This window comes from Rhopilema esculentum, chromosome 11 (genome assembly GCF_057945365.1).
Source record: "Rhopilema esculentum isolate cy_ngs chromosome 11, ASM5794536v1, whole genome shotgun sequence".
In the NCBI taxonomy this organism is placed as follows: domain Eukaryota; kingdom Metazoa; phylum Cnidaria; class Scyphozoa; order Rhizostomeae; family Rhizostomatidae; genus Rhopilema; species Rhopilema esculentum.
Window position 1 is genome coordinate 13503299 of NC_142825.1, and position 22796 is coordinate 13526094.

A 22796-nucleotide genomic window follows, 5' to 3' on the forward strand; every position below is an offset into this window, starting at 1 on the left:
AACAATTCATTAACTAAAGATGAGAGAAATGTTTAGTGAAATGTCTAGTCGTTTTGCCAGGGCTTAATATCAGCTCAACATATCCAGGTCGCCAGCAATTCGCTAGGGAATAGTCTTTTTTGCAATCTTTTATTTTAGACACAATCGCTTCGATTTGAATTTCATTTATTTATACGCAATAATGCTCGCAATGGATACCGACAGGATAGTGGTGAATGTCTCGCATGATCAAACTGATTCATAACTAGCATGCAAAGATATCCCCAAAGCCATACGATGAATGAGGCACTGCTATGATTCGTTGTGAAACGTTAAAAGACATCTCATTGGCTCTAGAGACAAAGAGTTCTGCATAAGACACTTGTCTTGCGAAGTAAGCAGGTCCCTAGAAAATCTGCGACGTTGCGCAAGCTGGACGGAGGCTAGCACGTATTTGGTCCACAGCCGCGCTCCTGTAAGGACATGACCTTTTAAACTTTTGTATAAACAATAAAATATTTTCTGTTTTCCAATACTGTTCATAGCAAACCTGCAAATTTTTCGACAAGTTGTACTGTATTCTTTGCATTGCAAAATCAAGCCGGACATTTAATTCTGCTACAGAAACGGATGAAATGGTAATCTGAAGCTAATATATCAAAAACAGCATCTTGGCCAAAAAATGAGATGTTCTATGTACTTCAATTAGTGTCGTGCGGTTTCTTCGACATTTCGGTTCGAGAGGTCGGCCAGTGTTTTGAGAGGAAGACGATTCTCTTCAAGCATTCATTAGAGAACCTAAATTTTTGTTCATATTAAAGACTTGGAAGGTCTACTACAATTAGCAAAACTTTTGGCTTTACGGTTTCATGGGATTTCTCTTCCTGCCAAAATTCGAGGGAAAATTAAACAGCTTATTTTTATCAACGCTCCCCAAAATTTCTATGAATTAAATCCCTCGGAAGTACACAAGTGGAAGGTATTGAAAACTTAACGGGGAGTGATTGCAATATTTTTTTACCAAAACGGAACATACAATGACTCAACATCATTGTTGAATTGAACATCGACGAGGAAAATTTGGCAGAGACTCAAAACACGAATAATACTGTTACTTATCATAAACTAATAAATGTGATTTGTTTTTGTTACTTTCAGAATTTAGCCCTCCGATGCTTTAAGAGAGACTCATCAAATATACTTTATCGTACAAGCAATACAGTTTTATAATGGCCTATTTCAGAAGCTCTTTGTTTACGTTTGTGGCTGTCATTATTCTCTAGGTTTTCTCTAGATCTAATCGCTATTTAGATCGATCATTAGGTTGACCATTTTTAAAAATTGGGGCTACTCTGGCAATTTTCCAGCTATCAGGAAATCAACCAGTAGCAATTGAAAGATTGAAAATATCGCAAAGAGATTCAGAGATAACAGAGATTCAGAGATAGAAATGCCATCAGTACCACAACCTTTTGAGGTTTTGAATTTGTCAAAAACTTTACCTAACTGGAAGGTGACAATAACGTGGAACCTAAGTTTGGTTTTTTATGGATTTTCATCATAATCATTCTCAAGAACAGGGTTTTTGCGGTGGGTATTTTGTCACTAAGTGTCTCTCCGATGGTACAGATGTTTGAGCGAATAGCTTGTTTTTTAACTTATCCTTTGCCTTACACATAAGTTTGAAATCAATCGTCAACCACGGACAGAATTTGTCAGAAACACGCCTGTTTCGTGTCGGGGCATGTTTTTCCAGAATAAGCGAGAAAATGTTTGTCCATTTGCTCACTGCAACATCGACATCATCTGTATTCCGCACGATGCCTCTCCAGTCTACCGCTAAAAGATGGTTTACAAATTGAGTCTGATCAAAGTTCTTCATTTGGATTGTAGAAATATTTTTATGTTGATTTCGGACGCCCCAGGAAATTCTCTAACACAAAAAACCAAGTAATGATCGCTGAGGGAGGATTTTTGTATTCCAAAGGTTACTATATTACATTTGCTTGTCGTAACTATATGATCTATTAGAGTAGCGGTGGCCAGTGTCTCACGAGAAGGTCCTTCAATTAATTGATGAAAGCCAAATAGATTATATATTTCCAGCAGACGTAGAGAATGAGCTGGAAGGTCATTTTAGACTTCCTCTTTGGAATATGTCGGCAGAAAATTGCAATTTGCATCCCCTAGAAAAATCGTTTCCTTGTCCTTCCTATCAAGAAATTGTAGACATTCTTCTATCTGATCAAAGGTCTCACCACTTACAATAGAAGATCTGTGCCAAGCGAAAACAAAGAAAGGAGCAGCTCGAAATTTTTTAATCTCGACGCATAAGAGCTCAAAAAAAGATTTAGGAACATCCTCTCGTACAGTAGATTTGGCTAAAAGAGTGTCTTTGAGATAAACTGCAACACCAATCCCCTTATGATCACGATCACGATTACACCTTTTGATAGTATATCCTTCGATATTCACTAAACAATCACCTATAGAATTATCAAGCTTGGTCTCGTTTATTGCAAGAACGTGAATCCCCAATTGGTTTACAAGCATTCGTATTTCATCTATCTGCAGGAAAAGGCTATTCACATTTAAAGATTCAATAATGCATCAAATTTAAAGTGGTCTAATATCTTTATTGTTTTTTCTGTCAATGTGTTCATAGTCGCAGCAGGATGTCAGCATTCTAGAGGTTTCGAGCCGCTTTCTTCTGTCCATTCTCTTCTTCTTTGATGAAACTGTCATCAAACACCATTATCCACTATCAAACTCAAGGGACACAGTCTTGAAATCGGCCGTTTTATCTCCTTTGCTCACACTTCACTTTAACTACTTGAACATGTCCATCGCTTCTTGGAAAGACTTTTACTACACGCCCCAATGGCCAATTCTCTCTTGGGGTATATGGTGATGTTATCAACATAACATAATTCACCGTAAATCGCCTCGTTCTTTGTCCCATTTACGGCGCGGAGATAGAGATGACAACCTCTCTTTCATCTAACGCTTCCAAAAGTGATGTACTAGCTTTTGCAATCTTCTCCATCGTCTTGAAGGATGGTAATATTCGGTGTTGACCGACTCTGGGGCAAATTTTCCACCAGCTTGTCCAAATAAGAAATGGCTAGGAGTTAAAGGTACGTCATTCTTGATATCAGCACTTTGAAACGTCAATGGTCTTGAATTCAATAGATTTTCAGCACCTGTGAAGGCTATTAGTGCTCCTCGTCTGTTATGTCTGCTTTTCCGAGGATAGCAGTTACTGCACTTTTTGCTGCTTTGATCGTAGTCTCGAAGACCCCTACCAGGTGTGGTGCTAAAGGAGCATTGAAGTACCATGTGATCCCTTTGATAACAACTGAAGTTTCAATTTTATCTCTATCCAAGTGGCTAATTAGATCTTGCAACTCCTTGTTGCCACCAACAAAATTTGTACCATTATCCGACAATACTTCGCTTGGTAATCCCCGTCTGTTTACCATTCTGTAGAATGCGTTAAGAAATGAATTGGTATTCAGCCCATATTTTAGTTCCAAATTTACTGCCCTTGATAGTAAGCATGCAAATAAACACAAGTGCCTCTTGACTTGTTTCTCGTCCTTGTTTGGTGATGTACGGTCCAGCAAAGTCCAATTCTTGCAAATGCATGTAGTGGTCCTTTGAGACGAAACGGTGGTAATGGAGCCATTAGTTGATTTGCGGATGTTGCCTTTTTTACTTTGCAGTGGTTGCATTTTTTTTAGAATTCGCGAATCTTTTCTCTCCCTCGTATCAGTCAATATCGTTCTTATAGCTTTGCCAGCATTTGATTCGTCCTTATGGCACGATTTCCATCTTCATGGCACTGCCTGGTTATCAATCTTGTTATTACGTGTTCTCTCGGTAAAATTATATGCGGTATTTCATATCATATGGTAAATACTCTGCATTTTGTAACCGTCCACAGGATCGCATTAATCCATCTTCATCTAATTGTGGGTTCAGTGCTATGACCTTGCTTGATGGTGGTAATATCGTTCCTTTCACCAGTCTTTCATATTCCTCTTCAAAGCTTCCTTTTGGGATTTGATGACGAGCTCGTAGTCACTTTCTTGCGATTCGTCAACTCTCAAATTTCCTTGACTCCGTAGATGTTTATGGTCGCAATTCTTCAAGAATCGATTCACCCTTGCATTTACTTTTATCAATCTATTCCATTTTGAGTATCGTTTTGGATCTAATATTTCGTCAGACTTCTCTGTTACAAATAAGGCTGTTGTATCAACAGCTGTCTTCTTCATTTCCGATGTTGCTTCGTCTGTTACTTGAAATCGATTATCTGGCCAAGATTCTTCAGGATTGTACAGGTAACTAGGGCCATTCCACCAACTTTCATACTGCACCAAAGCTGTCACGGATAGTCCCCTACTCAGTAAGTCAGCAGGATTTTTCTTCGTTGGAATGTATCTCCATTGACTGTTTTCAGTTCTTGATTGAATCAATCCAACCCGATTTGCAATAAACGGCTTCGACTTTCGTCTTTGGTTTCTTATCCACCACAAAACATTCATAATGTCACTTCAGATTCTTACGTCTTGCAACGCCATTTTCAAAGCGCCAGCTATCCTTTCTGCTAGTTTTAATCCGAAAACAGCTCCTAGCAACAAGAGCACATTTTGTTCTAGACCAATCAGCGAGTTTGTTTACAAAATGTCATTAGCCAATCACCTGCCTCCATTTCGAGCTTGATTTTTCAATATTTCAAACCAAAACACAGTTGCTATGGAGAAAAACCTACCCCTATACTTTTGCCCGGGAAAAAAATGTACGTTTTTCTACGAAGAAGATTTTTTAAACTTACTTTCTAGAGTAATTTTTTGGTACGAATCTAGGAGCCCTAAGCAGGAACACAAACGGTTGGTAAAATATCTGCAGTAAAACATTACCTATTTTCTACCTCGGCCCTACCGCCAAAAATGCCCACCCTCTAATTTATTTCTTATGAAGTTTTTGTTTATTAAACAAGGAATTTTTTTTAAGATTTAAGTTACCTGATATTTTGCACAAATAAATCACCCAGCCATCACCTGGGAATATTGTATTTTCCAAACAAAACTAGGCTTTATGATTGCCTTTTCCTTCCTCTACACTACCGCACGGGATGCCTAGGCCTATTCTGAACCTCCATCGATTTTGACCCACGACAGGAATGCCCTTTCTCGTAAAAGGAATATTCTTTAGATTTAAGCTATGAAGCACTTTTTATAATATGGCTCTTTGCCCTAAGCTGGAAAAACTTCAAATTTTGGAAAAAGCACATTGAGCTTTTTCCTACTGTACACTAGGTGAGCCAAACTTGTTGTGTACACAACAAACCGGCAGTTCTGCCGCAAAATGTTTTTAACTAACCTACTTAAAAAGGCTGTGATCAGTTGCATAAGAGTTCAGGGCCGTAAATCTGTCATGTGAATTGGGGGGGTCAGCAGAGCGAATGAATATAAAGTATGCAGTGGGTCATGGCACCACAAGGGATCTATGGTATGTGTTATGGTAACAGTTGAGGGGCAAATTACTTTAAAAACAAAAGTCAATATTTTTGGATTTCTCAAGGCTTTCTGCTCTATAGAAGGTATTTACAGAGATTCCTTAGTACATTGACTTGTGTGTATGATTGGATGGATAACATTTTTCAGAGACGGCCCAAAGAAATTGAACCTTGGGAGCTAAGAATCAAGTTTACTCTCGTAGGAGGACCCACCATGGTTGGGTCCGACGCGGAAGAAAATTTTTGAAATTTTACCTTCTAGAAAGGCTAAAAAAGCATCCCCCAGACTAAATTTAATAAAATAATAGAATCGCTCAGGATAGAAAGTTTGGCGTTTCTCTAAAGAACAAAGATTATTGTTTATTGGGTGAAATTTTGGAGGGGAAGAGTCATGCTAAAACCTTAGAGACAGACTTTGGGGAAATATGGGACACTGTTGTATTGATTGGTAGAAATTTACTTTCTGAACAGAAATGTGCGTCGAAAACGGTAAGTTTTTATATTGTAAAAATTATAAAAACCACTCTGCTTACAAAAATAACCTTAGTGGCGGAGGTTTGCTGCAATAACACAAAAAACATTGTTTGGTTCTAACCCGGCTACCAGGGATTTCTTTCTTCCAAGAAAAATGATGGTAATTTCTCCATAAAAATCGTTTTGCTCCAGATTTTTGGGGGGGTCCAGTCCCCCCCGTCCCCCCGGGATTTACGGCCCTAAAAGAGTTTATGACTGTTTAGATGGGGAATAATGAGAGATCTATATAGGTAGAGTAACAAATATATGAAATTTTCTATTTACAAACATTATCAACAATTGCGAAAGCACAGAAATTGGGCTACAGGTGTGCACTGTGCCTAGAAGTACCTCTGTATTTGCAATAAAATAAGCTTTTCTTTGCACAACCTCGTAAGATTTCCAGAAAGTGAACTCGCATATACTTAATATTATGCTTGGGTGTCTAAGACTGCTCATTTTCCTCTGTGTTATTCAAGAAATGCTCTTTTTCCCCATTGTTATTAAAGAATAGGTTAAACGTCTTGGTCCAATTTTTTTGTACTGCAACGATGATCCAACAGAATTGAATTGATGTAGAATTTGTCCAAAGCCTCGAAGTCCATCTTTTTCAATTCATTGCGATATTGTTCAATCCAGTGTACGGAAAACTAATGCTGCAATTTTGTCAAAGCCACATTTTATCTCCCTGAGAGCATACACTCGCCTCGCCTCACCCTTACGGAAGTATCCAGATAGTTCCATGATCGATTACCCTTTCGAACAGAAACAAATTCAGGCTGGCGATAATGACTCTATAGTTTAGTCATCATAATATTGTGAGAAACTCTTCTAAAATGAACCAAGTTGTCAAAATGTTGCAAAACTTCTGCTCTTTTCATCTGTTATCATTTTTTGTTAAACTGAGAGACCTTTGCGCTACAAGCTTGACGCAAATCAACTGATGTCAAATAAGCGAAGAACAGCAAAGTCAGGTGACTTGGACTCAGTTAAAATGGGTCAATAAAACATGGTAATTTTTTACAAACTGGTTCTTGAGACACAAATATTTTGAATAAAGAGAAATACAACCACAGCGATACAACGTGTTTACTCTCAGTCGAGGAAACTATTTGCATGGAGATGCCACCGATCGATTATTAAACATGCATGACATATGGTAACATTTTAGCAGCTCTGAAACGTTCTTGCAAAGCAGAAATATCATTTACGTAGAACATGGTTATAATACCACAGAATTTGTTTACAGAGGCCAAGTCTTGCTGAAGTCGATCGGTACGACGATAAGTTTTAATTCCTTTTTATTTGTCTTGCAACATTTACCGACAGCTTTTAAAACTTCAATTTTCTGTGAATATTTGTAGCAATTCTGCATATCGCAGACCTGTTTTGATGCAAATCGTGTTGTGGGAGTTCTTGCTCTTTCTGACCGCCACAAATTTTTATACATCTTGCTTTTTAAACTTGTTTGCATATGTTGAAAGAAGTAATTTTTGTGCATCCAGTGATGTAAGGAATTTGATGATCGCTTTTCCAGCATTGTGATAAACGATTATTTTAGCCGCTGTTGTAAGTCAACTTTCGTTTCCTTCGCTACCAGCTTGACAAAAACCCTCGCAACATTTACTTACACTTCGATAAAATAATGTATTTGACGAATAGATAGTTCAAAGGCCAAAGAAACAAAAAACGTTTTGTATATGCCGTACCTTCAGCATGCTTGACAGAATTTTATGTGCACACATCTCGCTGAGCATTCCACACAATACCAAATGTTTTCACTGACGTTCACATCGATATTTTCTGCACGATCTTTCTCTGGGATGACCTTCAATGCTGCTGTTGAATTCGATACCAGTTGAATAGTTCGATACTTTCTTGCATACATACCAGTTGAAAGTTTTGACAGTTCCATGTATAATTTGATACCTGCCTCGTCATCAGTCACTGACACCATTTTATCATCCAAGTAAAGTTGAATCTAACACTGAGCTTGCAGCCATGGTAAATTCTTCTGTACCCCTTCTTGCATGTTCTTGTGACAAAAATTGAGCTCCAAAGGGCGATGAGTTTATTCCAAATACCATTCTATTGAATTCCCCAGCAAACTACCCAAAAGTCCCCAGCAAACTACAAAGTGAAACATCTATACTGAAGTTCAAGAGTTGCTGCAAGGATATCGACTTTGATTTTTAACTTTTTCTCTAGATTTAATTATTGTAAAAACTTTTTTAAACTATATTGTTGTAACATTTATATCGTAGGTACATTAGTTTCACAGGTCCTTGATTGATAGCAGCAAACTCATTTTTTCTGAACAAGTTTACCTTTATAAATATGGTCTTATTATTATTATTATTATTATTATTATTAATTGTAATACGTCAGGCTCAGCGGTTGGATCCATGTTCCACCACAAAATTCTTTGATACTGCCGGTCATCTGGATGCATTCCATTTTGTAAATACATTTCGGCTATGTCGCAAACCAAGGTAACTGGATGCTTCCGGATTCGCAAGAGTACTTTTTAAGTGAAACGAGAATTGAGCATTGTTGTGTGCGATTCGTTCACTAATAATTCCATCCATCCATTCCATCCAATCCAACGTGTCATTTCCTACCTAACAAGTCTTCTTTTACGTGCAGAGAACACGGAGCCAGAGAGAGAGACAGTGTGTTGCGTGATTGTAACTGAACTCTGAGACCCCGTTTACACTGTGCCGGATAAATTTTATCCGCATCAAAATTAGTTCAGATAGGGCTCCCATTAACACTAGACCCACGCTATCCGCACGAATTTGAGAGCGGCTATCCGGACAAAATTAGTTCACTTAGGAAAGTATTATAAGGATTATAAAGAGTTTAAAAGCTGATAAATGCTGATCAAATGAAATTTTATCAGAGTTAATTTCACGAAGGATGTCGTAGAACTTGATTTTGCTAGGGGTTCTTATTTTAGCTAATTTGTATTATTCTCATTTGTTTGTCAATTGTCATGCTTCAGTTTGGTAAGTCCTTATGTGCTTCTTTGATGCCATTGAAAATAATAAAGAGGAAGGAGTTCTGTAGTTTGGGCTTCTGCACGATAGTGCGAGTCCCTTGATTCAGATAGGATTATTTAATTGCTTTGGGTCAAGATTATCCTAGGTGCCAGAGCCTCAGAGAGTCAAAGGATGACGAACATGGACTCTCTGAGGTTCTGGCACCCAGGGTATGTTGGGATTGTCGTGCTTACTTCATATGCTGTTTACACGCTGTTCTCTTCTCCCGTCCCTCCCTGATTGATATCAAGCGAAGTGTGTTTCTTCAAATCCTTATTTGCTCTATTGTATTAGGCTAGGGCCTGTTTTTATCACGTGAGTCATTTCAAAGTTCTTGTTATTTTTTGTTTAGGAAAGACTAGGCTCATAATTTAGTAATGTTTTCTCTTCTTCTCTCATATCTTAGGTATCTAAGATAGGACTGATGCATCGGCTCTATGGGGTGGGGGAAAGTTAACTTATTTTCTCCATTCCCTGCCCAGAACTTTAAGCTGCTTGTACTTGAATCTATTAAGCTATATTAAAGGTTAGGATTTTGTATAGGTTAGGTGAAGCAACTTGTGCCGATGCACCAACGGCCAAACACTGCTTCCTGCGATGAGGGAGTGTAGCCTCAAGACCTGTTTGGTGAGGGATGTGGAAACGTCTTCTGAGGGAGCTTTTTTTTTATTGATGGAATGAATTTGCTGATTTTTTTCTCCGAGTAAGAAATTAATATACATTTATATTAATATATTAATATATTAATTAATATATTGATATATTATTTAATATATTAATATATTTCTTGTACATATAAATTTATATGTATTATTCAAACTTTGTGCACAGGGTAGATGTATTTTCATTTGCGATAAAACTGTCACTGGGAATGTGAAGAGATCAAGTAGTTGAAAGATAAAAAGAATTAGATATAGTGAATGTTGTTTTGTATTTAAATCTTGCGATAAAAAGTAGACATGAGGGAGATTATAGATTATTAAATGTCTTTGAATGTTGGCAAAAAAGTAGTATTAAGCAATTGACAGAGCAATTATTGGTCTGTCACTCTGGCAAGCATAATCTCCTAAAAACTTCCGAAGACGTGTCAAGTTAATAGCCTGAAATTTATATCCATATGCAAGGCCTAACAGGACAAACCAAAAAAATGTCAATATCGAACGTGTGCTATCACCATTACAAACATAAGTTACGGTTATATTACGCAGCTTTCAACTTTGAACTGCGATTTCGAGTACGAAAAGAGAAATAAATTAATTTCATTTACTCAGTATATATTTCTTTTGATTACACTGCTTCCTGCATAAATAAATTTTGGAAACATGTCTTTAGTTAGATAAAAATGCAATGTGAGATAAATATAATGCAGTCAAATGCACAAATGTATCTACGAACAATGAAATAGCCAAGGATATTTTAAAGTAGCTATGTCATGCAAATTAATTCCAAAAAACGATCCTTTTCCAAGAAAGATCTTCTTTTCTCCAAAGTATTCCTTTAGTTGTTGCCGCAAAAACTGGTTCCCCACCGACTTTGAATATATATGGATCAGAAGCTGATTGGGGTAATAGAGAAAGGGACAAACAGTTCAAAGAGGCTCTCATCTGAGGTTGATCTTTGGCTGATGTCCATTCAGTGTCCTCTATCTGGCTGTAAAGAGCAAACGGATAAGGAGATTTGACATATGACTTCCCTACTCGTTCTAACCCATAAAGAACTCTTTTCTCGACATCCATTCCTGTTACCGCTGAAATGTAAGGAATGGTTTTCCAAAACGTGTTGTTCTTTTCTCGTGAAAAACAAACTGCGGAGGTTCTGGTCATGTATGTATTCCTTTGGTAGCAGAAAAAGAATTGCTGATTCACATCGTCATAAACCATACTGAATTCAGGAGACGGCAACCTCACTGACTTCACCCTGATATCTCTATTGTGGTTAATTTTGCATTTGAATGGCACAATCCTCTCTAAAGTCGAGTTCACAGTTCCATTGAATTTTGCCAAGTTGTTCTTATATGCAAAATCAATGATGATATCTTCATTGCAGTTTTCTCCTCTTGTTATAGACTTTGGATATTTTGACTGAAGTATTATCGAAAATTTCTGCCTGTTTAGCTGCCACATTGTATCAGTTTGAATCATAATAAACCCAGGCGTGGTTGTGTTTCTGGACAGGGGTAGACTGAAGCGACTTGTGTTGACGAATGCCAGTGATTTCAACTGAAGAAACTTGCTGTTGAAATAAATCATGAGAGTAACACCATAAACATTTGAGTTGCTTTTTCCAAGCAAATGGGACACGGACAGATTAAGGTTGAAGAAGCTATCATCAGTCAGCGATTGGAAGTTTTGTTTTGTGATATTTAATTGAAGAATGCTTTTGTCGGGATGCAATCTTTTGATTTGAAGTGGTGATGAGAACACAAGGATTCCATCATGACTTTCAGTGCTGATGACTGCCTGTCTTTCTCCTGAGGCTAGTTCTGCATCTAAGACCTGCGAAAATTGTTTATTAAGAACTCTGTATTCTGAAAGTAACCCAATTTGTCTACGAATACCTCTGAAATTTGATTTTTCAAAATGCAATTTGTTTTTTTCTAATTATTTATGTTCAAATTGTTTTCATATCTGTTTTGATTTTATAAAGTTTTAAAACTATACCGGATCACTTAAATATCACTTTTCTTTGTGAGTTTTTCATTATATACTCTTCCACTTTTTGTCTCCATCCTCTTAATTTTAAAACAATTATCATTATGCTAACATTCATTTAAATTATAATTTTATCGTATGTTCATCAGATCAAACCTCTTCCTGCAGCAAAATCTACTTCTAGATTGATTTACTACGAATATTTTTTTTGGCTCATCAAATATCACTTAGTTAGAAAAATTGTTTTAATGTGAAAATGATATAGGATTAGTTAAATCTTTACCTTGCCAGAAATGTCAAGATCAAAAGCGTAATAATTTTCTTCAACGATATTGAATCGAAGAAATGCAACACTGTCAATTTTTTTAATCTTGTCTGTTACAAAATTCTCCACACCGCTTTCTTTTTTGACTGTTCCGTTATCAAGCGTTGTCGATGCATTCATTTTGTCAAAGTGAAACAGGTCAAGTTTATTTGCAAGGCTTTTGTTACTGGATGCCATCGATATTCCGATTGTTAAATTGTTCTTTATTGTTCCGAATGCAAGGACCGATCCTTTGAAATTATCATTTGTAGAAAAACTTGACGATGGTGACCAGTCAACACTCAAGAAACCTCTCGATATAGCACATCCAAAAAGTTCCATTCTCAGACAAGTTACGTTAATATTGCTTAACCTAGCTGTGGGAACTACTCTTATCAATCTTGTTTTGAGATTACGAAACCAGTTAACACTTGTTTCAAGCCCATTGTTTTCTCTTAAAGCTGTAAACTCTAAAACTGAGTCTTGCTCGCTCTTGTAGAATTGCCAAATTATTCCATTTTTACTGTATTCAATTTTGAACTTTGTTACAGAGTGGTAATTGTTGCCGTGACCCTGTATCGCAATACCACTTACAACCATCATCGTCCCAAGATCAACTTGCAAGTATTCGGATATCGGAGTATTGTAGTATGAACACCAACCGGGACCATAGTAATGCAACCTTGCTGAATGCGGTCCGTGACGGTTATCATTATTCCAGGTACTCTTTGCATAAAACCTAGAATCCGGTATCTTCCTAGTTCGTACTCCAAGTTCATTTGAGCAATCATCAATTCCATCCCGTTCATGAAAATTGTTGATGCTTATTTCAATACTTGAAGCTTCTGATCCTCCAATTTTGTTGACAATTCTCTCCCAATTCTTCCTCGCCTGGCCTGTATAGCCAACATATGCCAGAGACATATAATTACTTGGAACTGGTGAAATTGCAAACGTTGCAGAAACACCAACCTTTTGCAACGCAAAGGCTAGATTGCTATCTATGTTTACCCCCTCCTTTGCTGTCATCATAATTAATTTCCCTGAAGGAAGATTGTCCAGGAAATTGGCTAAAAGGTTTCTCGAGGCCGCATCTCCATACACATCGTACGCTTTTCTGTACTCGAACAAACCGCTTCGGTAATCAAAGAGAACCACATTGATACCACGTGTGTTCAAGCTGTATTGGCGGCCATTAACTATCACGTGACCTTTACTATTCCCGCAAGATGAGGGAGTCAAGCATGATTCAGAAATGACCTTTACTTTCTGTATGTCTAGAAAAAGCAGACAAGAACAACATTAATTGATTTTTCTTGTAATAGCGGCAACAAATTAATGTTAAAATAATGCTTTCTAATTCACTCGAAATTTTCTGGCTTGATAATGTCAAAAAATGCAAAGTTATTATAATGAGCATATTTATGTTACCGTATTTGCAAAGGAACTGTTATATTTACTCTCTCTCCACTACTTACAATTAACAAGTCTATTTTTATGATCTTCATGTCAGTATTGTTAAGGAAGGGACCAGGGTGATAAAAAACATTGGTTCCAATTCTTTGATTGGCTGAGCGACAACAGTTCTCCATACCCCATTAGCCAATCAGAATTCAAGAATATGACAGCAAACATGACTCGCAGCTAGATTTAGGCTTATTTTGCACAATTTTACCACTATCCACTAAAAGTTAATAGTGTAAAATGCGTTTTTCAATCTTGAATAAATGTAAGTTTTCATTAATTTAAAAGTGGAGAAATGGATTTTTGAAAATGGACCTAAATTCGCCATTATGACCGAACCTATGAAGTCACAGCCACGCCAATACAAAAAACCAAATATCTCAAACTGGCCACCGTGACACACCCTTTTATATGAGTCATTGCAAGCTGACATACCATACATTACAGCAAAGATATAGCCCAAAACGTCTAAAAATGGCACATTTTCAACTTTGGGACAACGGCGGTTTTTTATAATATTATCAAAGAGTAAATTTTCTCAAAAAGTTTTGCGTTATCTTTCAGCACATTGGGCCTAAATCTAACTGCGAGGCACGTTTGTTGTCATATTCTTGAATTATGATGGTGTAAAAGGGGTATGGAGAACTTTTTTCGTTCAGCCAATCAAAGATTTGGAACCTATGCTTGTCATAAAGCAGAGCTCTGCCAAAGAAAACGATGGGAAGAATTTAGGAGATAAGGTTAAGTTTGATGATTGTGTTCGAATCATCAAACAATCATTTCGAAATCAACTGATAATGTCCACTCGAACACAGTTGATGTCACATGAGTATTTTAAAGAAAAATCGTATAGATTTTGTCAGTAGTACAATACCTAACAAGCTTGCAGAAAGGAAGTAAATAAATTCAAAAGTAAAGAGCACAAAAGCGATAAATGGGAAACGAAGAATAGAAAACGAAGAACTAAAAAAATGGAAAGAGGAAATAATCAATAGAAAATAGATTTTGGCAGTTGAAGTATATAAATGACAACATTCTACGTATTAAAAAACATTGTATTAGATCAAATTTAGGCCGTTAAAATTTTGCGTCGCGAGTGTATTCCTATATATCAGTTAACAGTAGATACAAGCGAAAAAACTAGAGACCGCTACTGATATCCTTCCAACGCAGAAATGCAAAAAGTCCAAGTGATAAACTAGCAACGAAACGTTGCAAACAAAGATCTAAACGCCTAAATGAATTGTGAGCCGCGGAGACCATGTAATAAGAGCAAAAAAAACATGGCTAAGGAATCCAATGAAACTAAACTCTGAAAAACCAACAAGGAAAGCCCTTGAAGAATATCTTAGGAAAGTGTAAAAGCAACAAAGAAAGCCAAAAATAACCAAGATGCAGACAATAAATAAGACAAGACCTCCAAAAAATTGACATCAAGATAAACCTCTCCCAAGGAAAACAAACATTAACCAAAATATTGGAGTTGATGAAAAGCAGAAATGAATGGTGCAAAACTGTAAAGTGCGTTGTGAAGTACTTTAGCATATAACAATTTAGGAGTAGCATACGAGATTGGAAAATCGGTAGGAGGGATGACTTGCTGGACAAAGTTAATAAAATTGGCAAAAATACTTGAATAGGGTTAACAATAGGGAGTATTGGTGTCTCGTACAACGTTTCAAGGACTCAAAGGAAACTATCTCTGAATCTGTAAGAGCAACGTTTATGGTTAATTTCATAAAAGTTTTAGCGATCAGAAACACGACGCAGATAAAAAGCGGTTGTAAGGTTGCAGTTGTTGATGAAGCAAATGGCCTTGGATTTTGATTTAATGTGGATTTGAATGTGGGTTTGGAATGGTTGCCCTTTCTGCTTGCGTTCGGCATTTGAACTGATCAATTCGTTTTAAAAACCGTTACATTGTCTATAACTCACAAAGTTTATGAACAGAGACAGGCAGGAGAATACACGTAACAGGTAATTCAATAAGAGTACCTTTATCATCGTGGAAGTAAAATCTCAAACGGTCTTCATCAGTACAACTATTGTTATGTAGTTGAAGCAAAACGCCATAAGGATGAATACAGCTATTGCTTCCCTGCTGCAATAGTGAATTTTGGTTCAGTTTGTAAATTGTTTCTGGAGACTCACAGTCGTCTGTCAGTCGCATATATGAGCTTGAGAAAATAACACATTTGCCGGTTTCAACATGCCTCAAATGATAATTATTCACATACTGAAAACGATCGCATGCAAATGGATTCATCAGTTTGATCAAGTTCCCTGCAGAGTAATAAACCCAACATGGTCCACCAAAATGCCGGATGATATAGTAGGCTTTCTTTCTGAAGTAGAATTTGTTGGTGTTTCCATCGCAGCCTGGTTTCAGGACAATTGCAGTATTAATTGCAGGATCAGCATCTCCAGTTTCTGGATGCAAACATTTGTTGGAGACAAGATGCCGAATCACTCGATTGCTTTCATCATATTGGAACAAACTGCTTGTGCCACTGCACTGGCTTGACAAAGACAAAAAGCTTCCATCGCTTGTGGCATTGACAGTGATGCATTTCTTTGTTGGTATATGGATGAGTCTTGCTCCTCCCTGCCATTCTAACTTTTCTCGGCAAAGTCGACCGTAAACCAGCACCTGACGTACCTCATCGTACTCTACGCACTTCCCATGAAAATGACGAATGTAATATGTCTTTGATATCTCAAACTGGCTGCTTTCGACAATTTGACACCCTATCACGGAAGATAGCATCAGCGAGAAGAACAAGCGAAAAGTTAAGTATGTCTCCATCGTGTACCTAGTAGCGTAGCAAATGCATTGATATGCATCCCTTAAGCTACCACTACAAAGAAATACATTTTCTATTTGTAACAAGCAAATTTTGACATGAATACTGTTGCAGGTTCAAATTACTCGTTATCTTTCGGCATCATTTTAATAACCTGTTATTATTTACTGTTTGTCAATGCTGATTTCAGTTCTGGGATTTTAATTAAGCTTGATTCATTATCAATTTCATCACTGGTGGATTTGTTGCTTAGGAAATATATAAAGATATTATAGCCAACTACGAAATAGAAAAGCGTTGAATACAAGCCGCCGTTATATTTGATGATTTATACTGGGAAAAAGTTCATGCTGGTACCAACAGCTTGTATTATTGTAACTTTAATCTCTTGCCTAAAATAGAGCAGTGCTTGTTTGCTACAACTACCTTGTATGAAGAAAAAATTCTTTGAAGATTAATTCCTTGAAGATCTGCAAAGTCAAGAGGATAGCCTCTACATACTTTATTGAATATCAAAAAATAGTCAATGGAAAGGTTCTATTTAACATTCTTCATGACAAACTTTTTTTACACAGACTTTGATGCAAAATATATATTTTCTTCATGAACGCATCTCTATTGACAACACCTCTGGAGGGACCATTATTAAAACAAGGTTGTATGACCTTTCCAATGCAGTCCCCGGCATTTTAACCTGAATTGTTTCTAGGCTACGTTTTTATTTTCTACCGGTAAAATTGATATATCTTTAATTATAACACCTATCTTTTATCAATTTTGAGTTTTCATTGATTTTGATGGCAAAATCATGCAGACATATAATGGAACATTGTTTGTCTTTCATCTTTACTATGTTCAATTATCTTGTCTTGAATAGACTGTTTTTCTCTTTGTCGACAAAAGTTTTACTTTTTTACGTTGTGATGTTCTTGATCATGCTGATTCTTTTTGTGAGGTGATTGTGTGGGGGATACCACACTCCATTATTTTGCTTCCTTGAAAAAAGCGTCATGCTCAATGAATGAAAATGGGTATGGTAAATTTATATTTAAATAACACGATTGCTAATCCTTATCATGGTAAAAGATTAGCAAAACTCTCCTGATGGCTGTTGTTCTCCTCTTATACCTATCCTGTCCTGGAATCTGTATCACAGCAGTATCAATGTCTGCACAAGTCCCGTGCATTATCGACAGCATGGGTCATCAAGCACCAGTTGTATAAAGATTGTGGCATATGTAAAAAGGCATAGAGATAATCAATGTTTTTATGTATTTTTGTTCAGTTGGAGCTAGGCAAGTAAAGCACTGTTTATTGTCTTAATAGCAGAACTAATAAAGTTACTTTACTGGAAACAATTGTCTGTCAACTGTAACTTTTGTAAAGTTATTAACATCAAATTGGGCTACATGCATGCTGCATACTGTTCAAGCAGAGAAATCATGATGCAATTAGGTAACCCAATAGTCCAATAGGGAGAATAAAGTTAAAAAAAGGGGAATATTTTTTGTCCACAATACGAAGAAAGTACATAAGACTATCATGTTTATACACCATTGCAGTGCTACAATTATTGTCTTCGCAATCAAGGCTGCAAGCCTAGATGGTTTCTTTCTATAAAAGGAGAGCTACTTAAATAAGAATCTCTGTAAACTTTTCATTCAAGATACTTGGTATAAAATTGTACGAATATTTTTTCTGTATAAAGACTGTATTTCTGGAGAAATGGACAGGATTTTTGCAACAGATGTGGTATGTAAGAAGGTAGACTAAACACATTCCTGTTGAATCTTACGTTTTTAGCGTAACTCTTACGTAATTTCGATGATTTTCAAGTCTTTCAGCATAAGTTAAAAATCTTACAATTTATCTTTATCTTCGATGTGTTCTTAAAACATGAACTACAATGCATTATGTTTGATTTAAATATATGAAACATTTTGAAAGCGATATATTCAAATTCACGAGAATGTGCTTGCTAGACAGCGAGCTAATTCGGTATATTCTGACAAAGTATAAAAATTTGAAACTGAAAGACACTCACTCGTCATCGCTATTTTTTTGACTGAAGTTTTGTTCTTTCAATGAACGGTGAAAACTCTAAACTTTACTGTTTCTGATTATGCAATTTTCATAATGATTCATAATTCCTTTTGTCATTTACATTACATCAAAATTTCATTTGTTTTGCCACAAAGCAAGTCTATGAATGACAAGAAATACGGCAGGGCTTAGTTTAAGGGTTTTATGGTCGACGAAAATTCAGTAAGTTCGCTGTCAGAGTGCATACGTAGGCCTCCACCACTCACATAAAACATTTTAGTAAGAAGGAAGTCATAAATAGACAGAGCGACTATTGATTTATGATTTGATCAATTCGGCAAATTATGATAATAATAGTCAAACTAAATTATTAGTAGTTATACTAGTTCCCCTACGAAGCCCGCTACACGGGCTTGCCAGTGGCCCTACGGTAGAGTATGCAGATTAGCCTCGGAAAGACAAGAGGTGTATTAACCTGGACTTGAAAAAAATTGGCTCCGCACTGTTCACGTGATGAAAAATTACTCGCACTCCTGTGACTATCGCTAGAAAGGGGGTCGCCTGAGATAGAAAAGGGGTAAAGGCTTCCTTAAAAATTACACCTTACAAATTTCCCCTTTCCGATATGGTGTCTCTTTCTGCTCAAACTTTTTCAGACTAAAAAAAAGTGAAGTGACACAATGAAAAATTGGAATAAAGGTTTTTTTTAATTGTGTGAATAATTTCAGTGTTTTTACCCTTTATATATTTACACAACTTGGAGGAGTAAACTGAAAAATAATATTCTCATTGAGAGGAGTCTGATTTTTGTGTTTTCAGTTCCAGACTTTACTTTGAATCACTTCCTGCGTGGCTGTTGCAAGCAATCGAGCAAGGTAACCAGCAGTCAGGGTTGGGGAACAGCAGTCTGTCTTCCATAGATAAAATAAAATGCTTATTGTCGTCGTGTTTATACTTTGCAGTTGCATGCATAGAGGATGTAGAACTATGCCTCATAGCTGAAACCAGAATTGGAACAAACTGGTGTCCTTAACTAGTCTCACAATATGACTATTTGTTAAAGCAGACAAAGCACGTCATTCGAACCGACAAACAAGTAGTTAGCCTGCATGCAGACTTTACAAAGAGAAACGAATGTAAAGCCCTGGTAAAACAACTAAATACTTTGCTAAACATTTTACTCAATTTTTGTTTAGTGAAATTCAGCAAAGATTAGCGAGGATAGCAAAACGTGACTAAACTTTTCACTCAACTTCACTAGACCTTTTTAGCTTTGAGCTGTGCAGGACACTGTGGGGTTGAAGGGGATCTTGCATAGGTATTTTTTCACGTTTGTTTTGTTGTTCTGCTAAGACTTCATGTATGAAACGACGGGAAAAGAAGACTTTTTAGCACATAGATAACAAAGGTGACTATTAAAGAAGACACAGTAGCGTACAAGGAGATGAAGCAAATGAGGAAGGCATTCTAGAGCTTGTGGGTCATGTAGAGACAGGGAAAATGATAAAAACCCCCCCGATTTCTACAGCCACGGTGCCTGTGCTAGCACAACAAATATTTAATTAATGGAAAAACGAAAAAACATTTGCTAAACAGCACTAAACAACGCTAAAAATTTTTGACCATAAATAAACTTTGCTCAGCAACACTCAACACGACTAAACAACATTATATAGGGTGGCAAAACGAATAAACTTTCCAATAAACAATTCATTAACTAAAGTTGAGAGAAATGTTTAGCGAAATGTTTAGTCGTTTTGCCAGGGCTTAATATCAGCTAAACATATCCAGGTCGCCAGCAATTCGCTAGGGAATAGTCTATTTTGCAATCTTTTATTTTAGACACAATCGCTTCGATTTGAATTTCTATTATTTATACGCAATAATGCTCGCAATGGATACGGACAGGATAATGGTAATGTCTCGCATGATCAAACTGATTCATAACTAGCATGCAAAGATATCCCCAAAGCCATACGATGAATGAGGCACTGCTATGATTCGTTGTGAAACGTTAAAAGACATCTCATTGGCTCTAGCGACAAAGAGTTCTGCACAAGGCAATTGTCTTGCGAAGTAAGAAGGGGCAAATTTTCCACCAGCATGTCCAAATAAGAAATGGCTAGGAGTTAAAGGTACGTCATTCTTGATATCAGCACTTTGATACGTCAATGGTCTTGAATTCAATAGATCTTCAGCACCTGTGAAGGCAATTGGTGCTCCTCGTCTGTTATGTCTGCTTTTCCGAGGATAGCAGTTACTGCACTTTTTGCTGCTTTGATCGTAGTCTCGAAGACCCCTACCAGGTGTGGTGCTAAAGGAGCATTGAAGTACCATGTGATCCCTTTGATAACAACTGAAGTTTCAATTTTATCTCTATCCAAGTGGCTAATTAGATCTTGCAACTCCTTGTTGCCACCAACAAAATTTGTACCATTATCCGACAATACTTTGCTTGGTAATCCCCGTCTGTTTACCATTCTATAGAATGCGTTAAGAAATGAATTGGTGTTCAGCCCATATTTTAGTTCCAAATTTACTGCCCTTGATAGTAAGCATGCAAATAAACACAAGTGCCTCTTGACTTGTTTCTCGTCCTTGCTTGGTGATACGGTCCTGCAAAGTCCAATTCCTGCAAATGCATGTAGTGGTCCTTTGAAACGAAACGGTGGTAATAGAGCCATTAAAGGGATTTGCGTATGTTGCCTTTTTTACTTTGCAGTGGTTGCATCTGTTTATGAATTCGCGAATCTTTTCTCTCCCTCGTATCAGTCAATATCGTTCTGATAGCTTTGCCAGCATTTGATTCGTCCTTATGGCACGATTTCCATCTTCATGGCACTGCCTGGTTATCAATCTTGTTATTACGTGTTCTCTCGGTAAAATTATATGCGGTATTTCATATCATATGGTAAATACTCTGCATTCTGTAACCGTCCACAGGATCGCATTAATTCATCTTCATCTAATTGTGGGTTCAGTGCTATGATCTTGCTTGATGGTGGTAACATCGTTCCTTTCACCAGTCTTTCATATTCCTCTTCAAAGCTTCCTTTTGGGATTTGATGATGAGCTCGTAGTCACTTTCTTGCAATTCGTCAACTCTCAAATTTCCTTGACTCCGTATATGTTTTGGTCGCAATTTTTCAAGAATAGATTCACCCATGCATTTACTTTTATCAATCAATTCCATGTTCAGTATCGTTTGGGATCTAATATCTCTCCAGACTTCCCTGTTACAAATAGGGCTGTTGTATGAACAGCTGTCTTCTTCACTTCCGATGTCGCTTTGTCTGTAACATGAAATTGATTATCTGGCCATGAACCTTCAGGATTGTGCAAGAAACTAGGGTCATTCCACCATCTTTCATTCTGCACCAAAGCTGTCACGGATAGTCCCCTACTCAGTAAGTCAGCAGGATTTTTCTTCGTTGGAATGTATCTCCATTGACTGTTTTCAGTTCTTGATTAAACCAATCCAACCCGATTTGCAATAAACGGCTTCAACTTTCGACTTTGGTTTCTTATCCACCACAACACATTTATAATGTCACTTCAGATTCTTACGTCTTGCAACGCCATTTTCAAAGCGCCAGCTATCTTTTCTGCCAGCTTTAATCCGAAAACAGCTCCTAGCAGTTACAGTCTTGGGATGCTTATCGATTTTAAAGGAGCAACTCTTGCCTTGGACATGATAAGGCGAGAAGAATATTCCCCTGACTCGAAAACAGACTGTAGAAAGGCAACTGCACCATATGCTTCACTAGATGCATCCGTAAAAACATTAATGAACTGATTTGTTACTAATGACGTCGTCTTAAGCATTTTGGAATTTGAAGCAATGGCCATTTCTCCAACTCATGAAACCATGCTTTTATTTTCATTACCACATTACCAGGAAGCTCATCATCCCAATTCAGTCCATATAAACCATAATTCTTGTATAATGAATTTGATACGGATGACATATGGCGAAATGAATCCCAATGGATCAAACAGCGTTGCCATTTCCTTTAACAAAAAACGTTTTGTATATGCCGAACCTTCAGCATGTTTGACAGAATTTTATGTGAACACATCTCGCTGAGCATTCCACACAATACCAAATGTTTTCACTGACGTTCACATCGATATTTTCTGCACGATCTTTCTCTGGGATGACCTTCAATGCTGCTGTTGAATTCGATAGCCACTTTCTTGCATACATACCAGTTGAAAGTTTTGACAGTTCCATGTATAATTTGATACCTGCCTCGTCATCAGTCACTGACACCATTTTATCATCCAAGTAAAGTTGAATCTAACACTGAGCTTGCAGCCATTGTAAATTCTTCTGTACCCCTTCTTGCATGTTCTTGTGACAAAAATTGAGCTCCAAAGGGCGATGAGTTTATTCCAAATACCATTCTATTGAATTCCCCAGCAAACTACCCAAAAGTCCCCAGCAAACTACAAAGTGAAACATCTATACTG

General features: G+C 37.1%; 2 protein-coding genes across 2 annotated transcripts in view; one reads left to right on the top strand and one right to left on the bottom strand.

The window, feature by feature from the left end:
- Positions 1-6319: 6319 nt before the first annotated feature.
- LOC135694018 (histamine N-methyltransferase) overlaps positions 6320-22796 on the top strand; it is a 33781-nt gene continuing 17304 nt past the window's right edge. The window contains exon 1 of the mRNA XM_065212647.2: positions 6320-7291. The gene's annotated coding sequence lies outside the window, so the exon portion shown is untranslated. The remainder of the gene's footprint in view (positions 7292-22796) is intronic.
- LOC148959034 (uncharacterized) lies at positions 10064-16681 on the bottom strand. Its single transcript, XM_089111406.1, has 3 exons — positions 15472-16681; positions 11992-13289; positions 10064-11552 (listed from the first exon to the last, which is right to left on the bottom strand). Exons 1-3 carry the CDS (start codon positions 16280-16282, stop codon positions 10497-10499), a joined length of 3165 nt encoding a protein of 1054 aa, XP_088967532.1. The 5' UTR covers positions 16283-16681; the 3' UTR covers positions 10064-10496.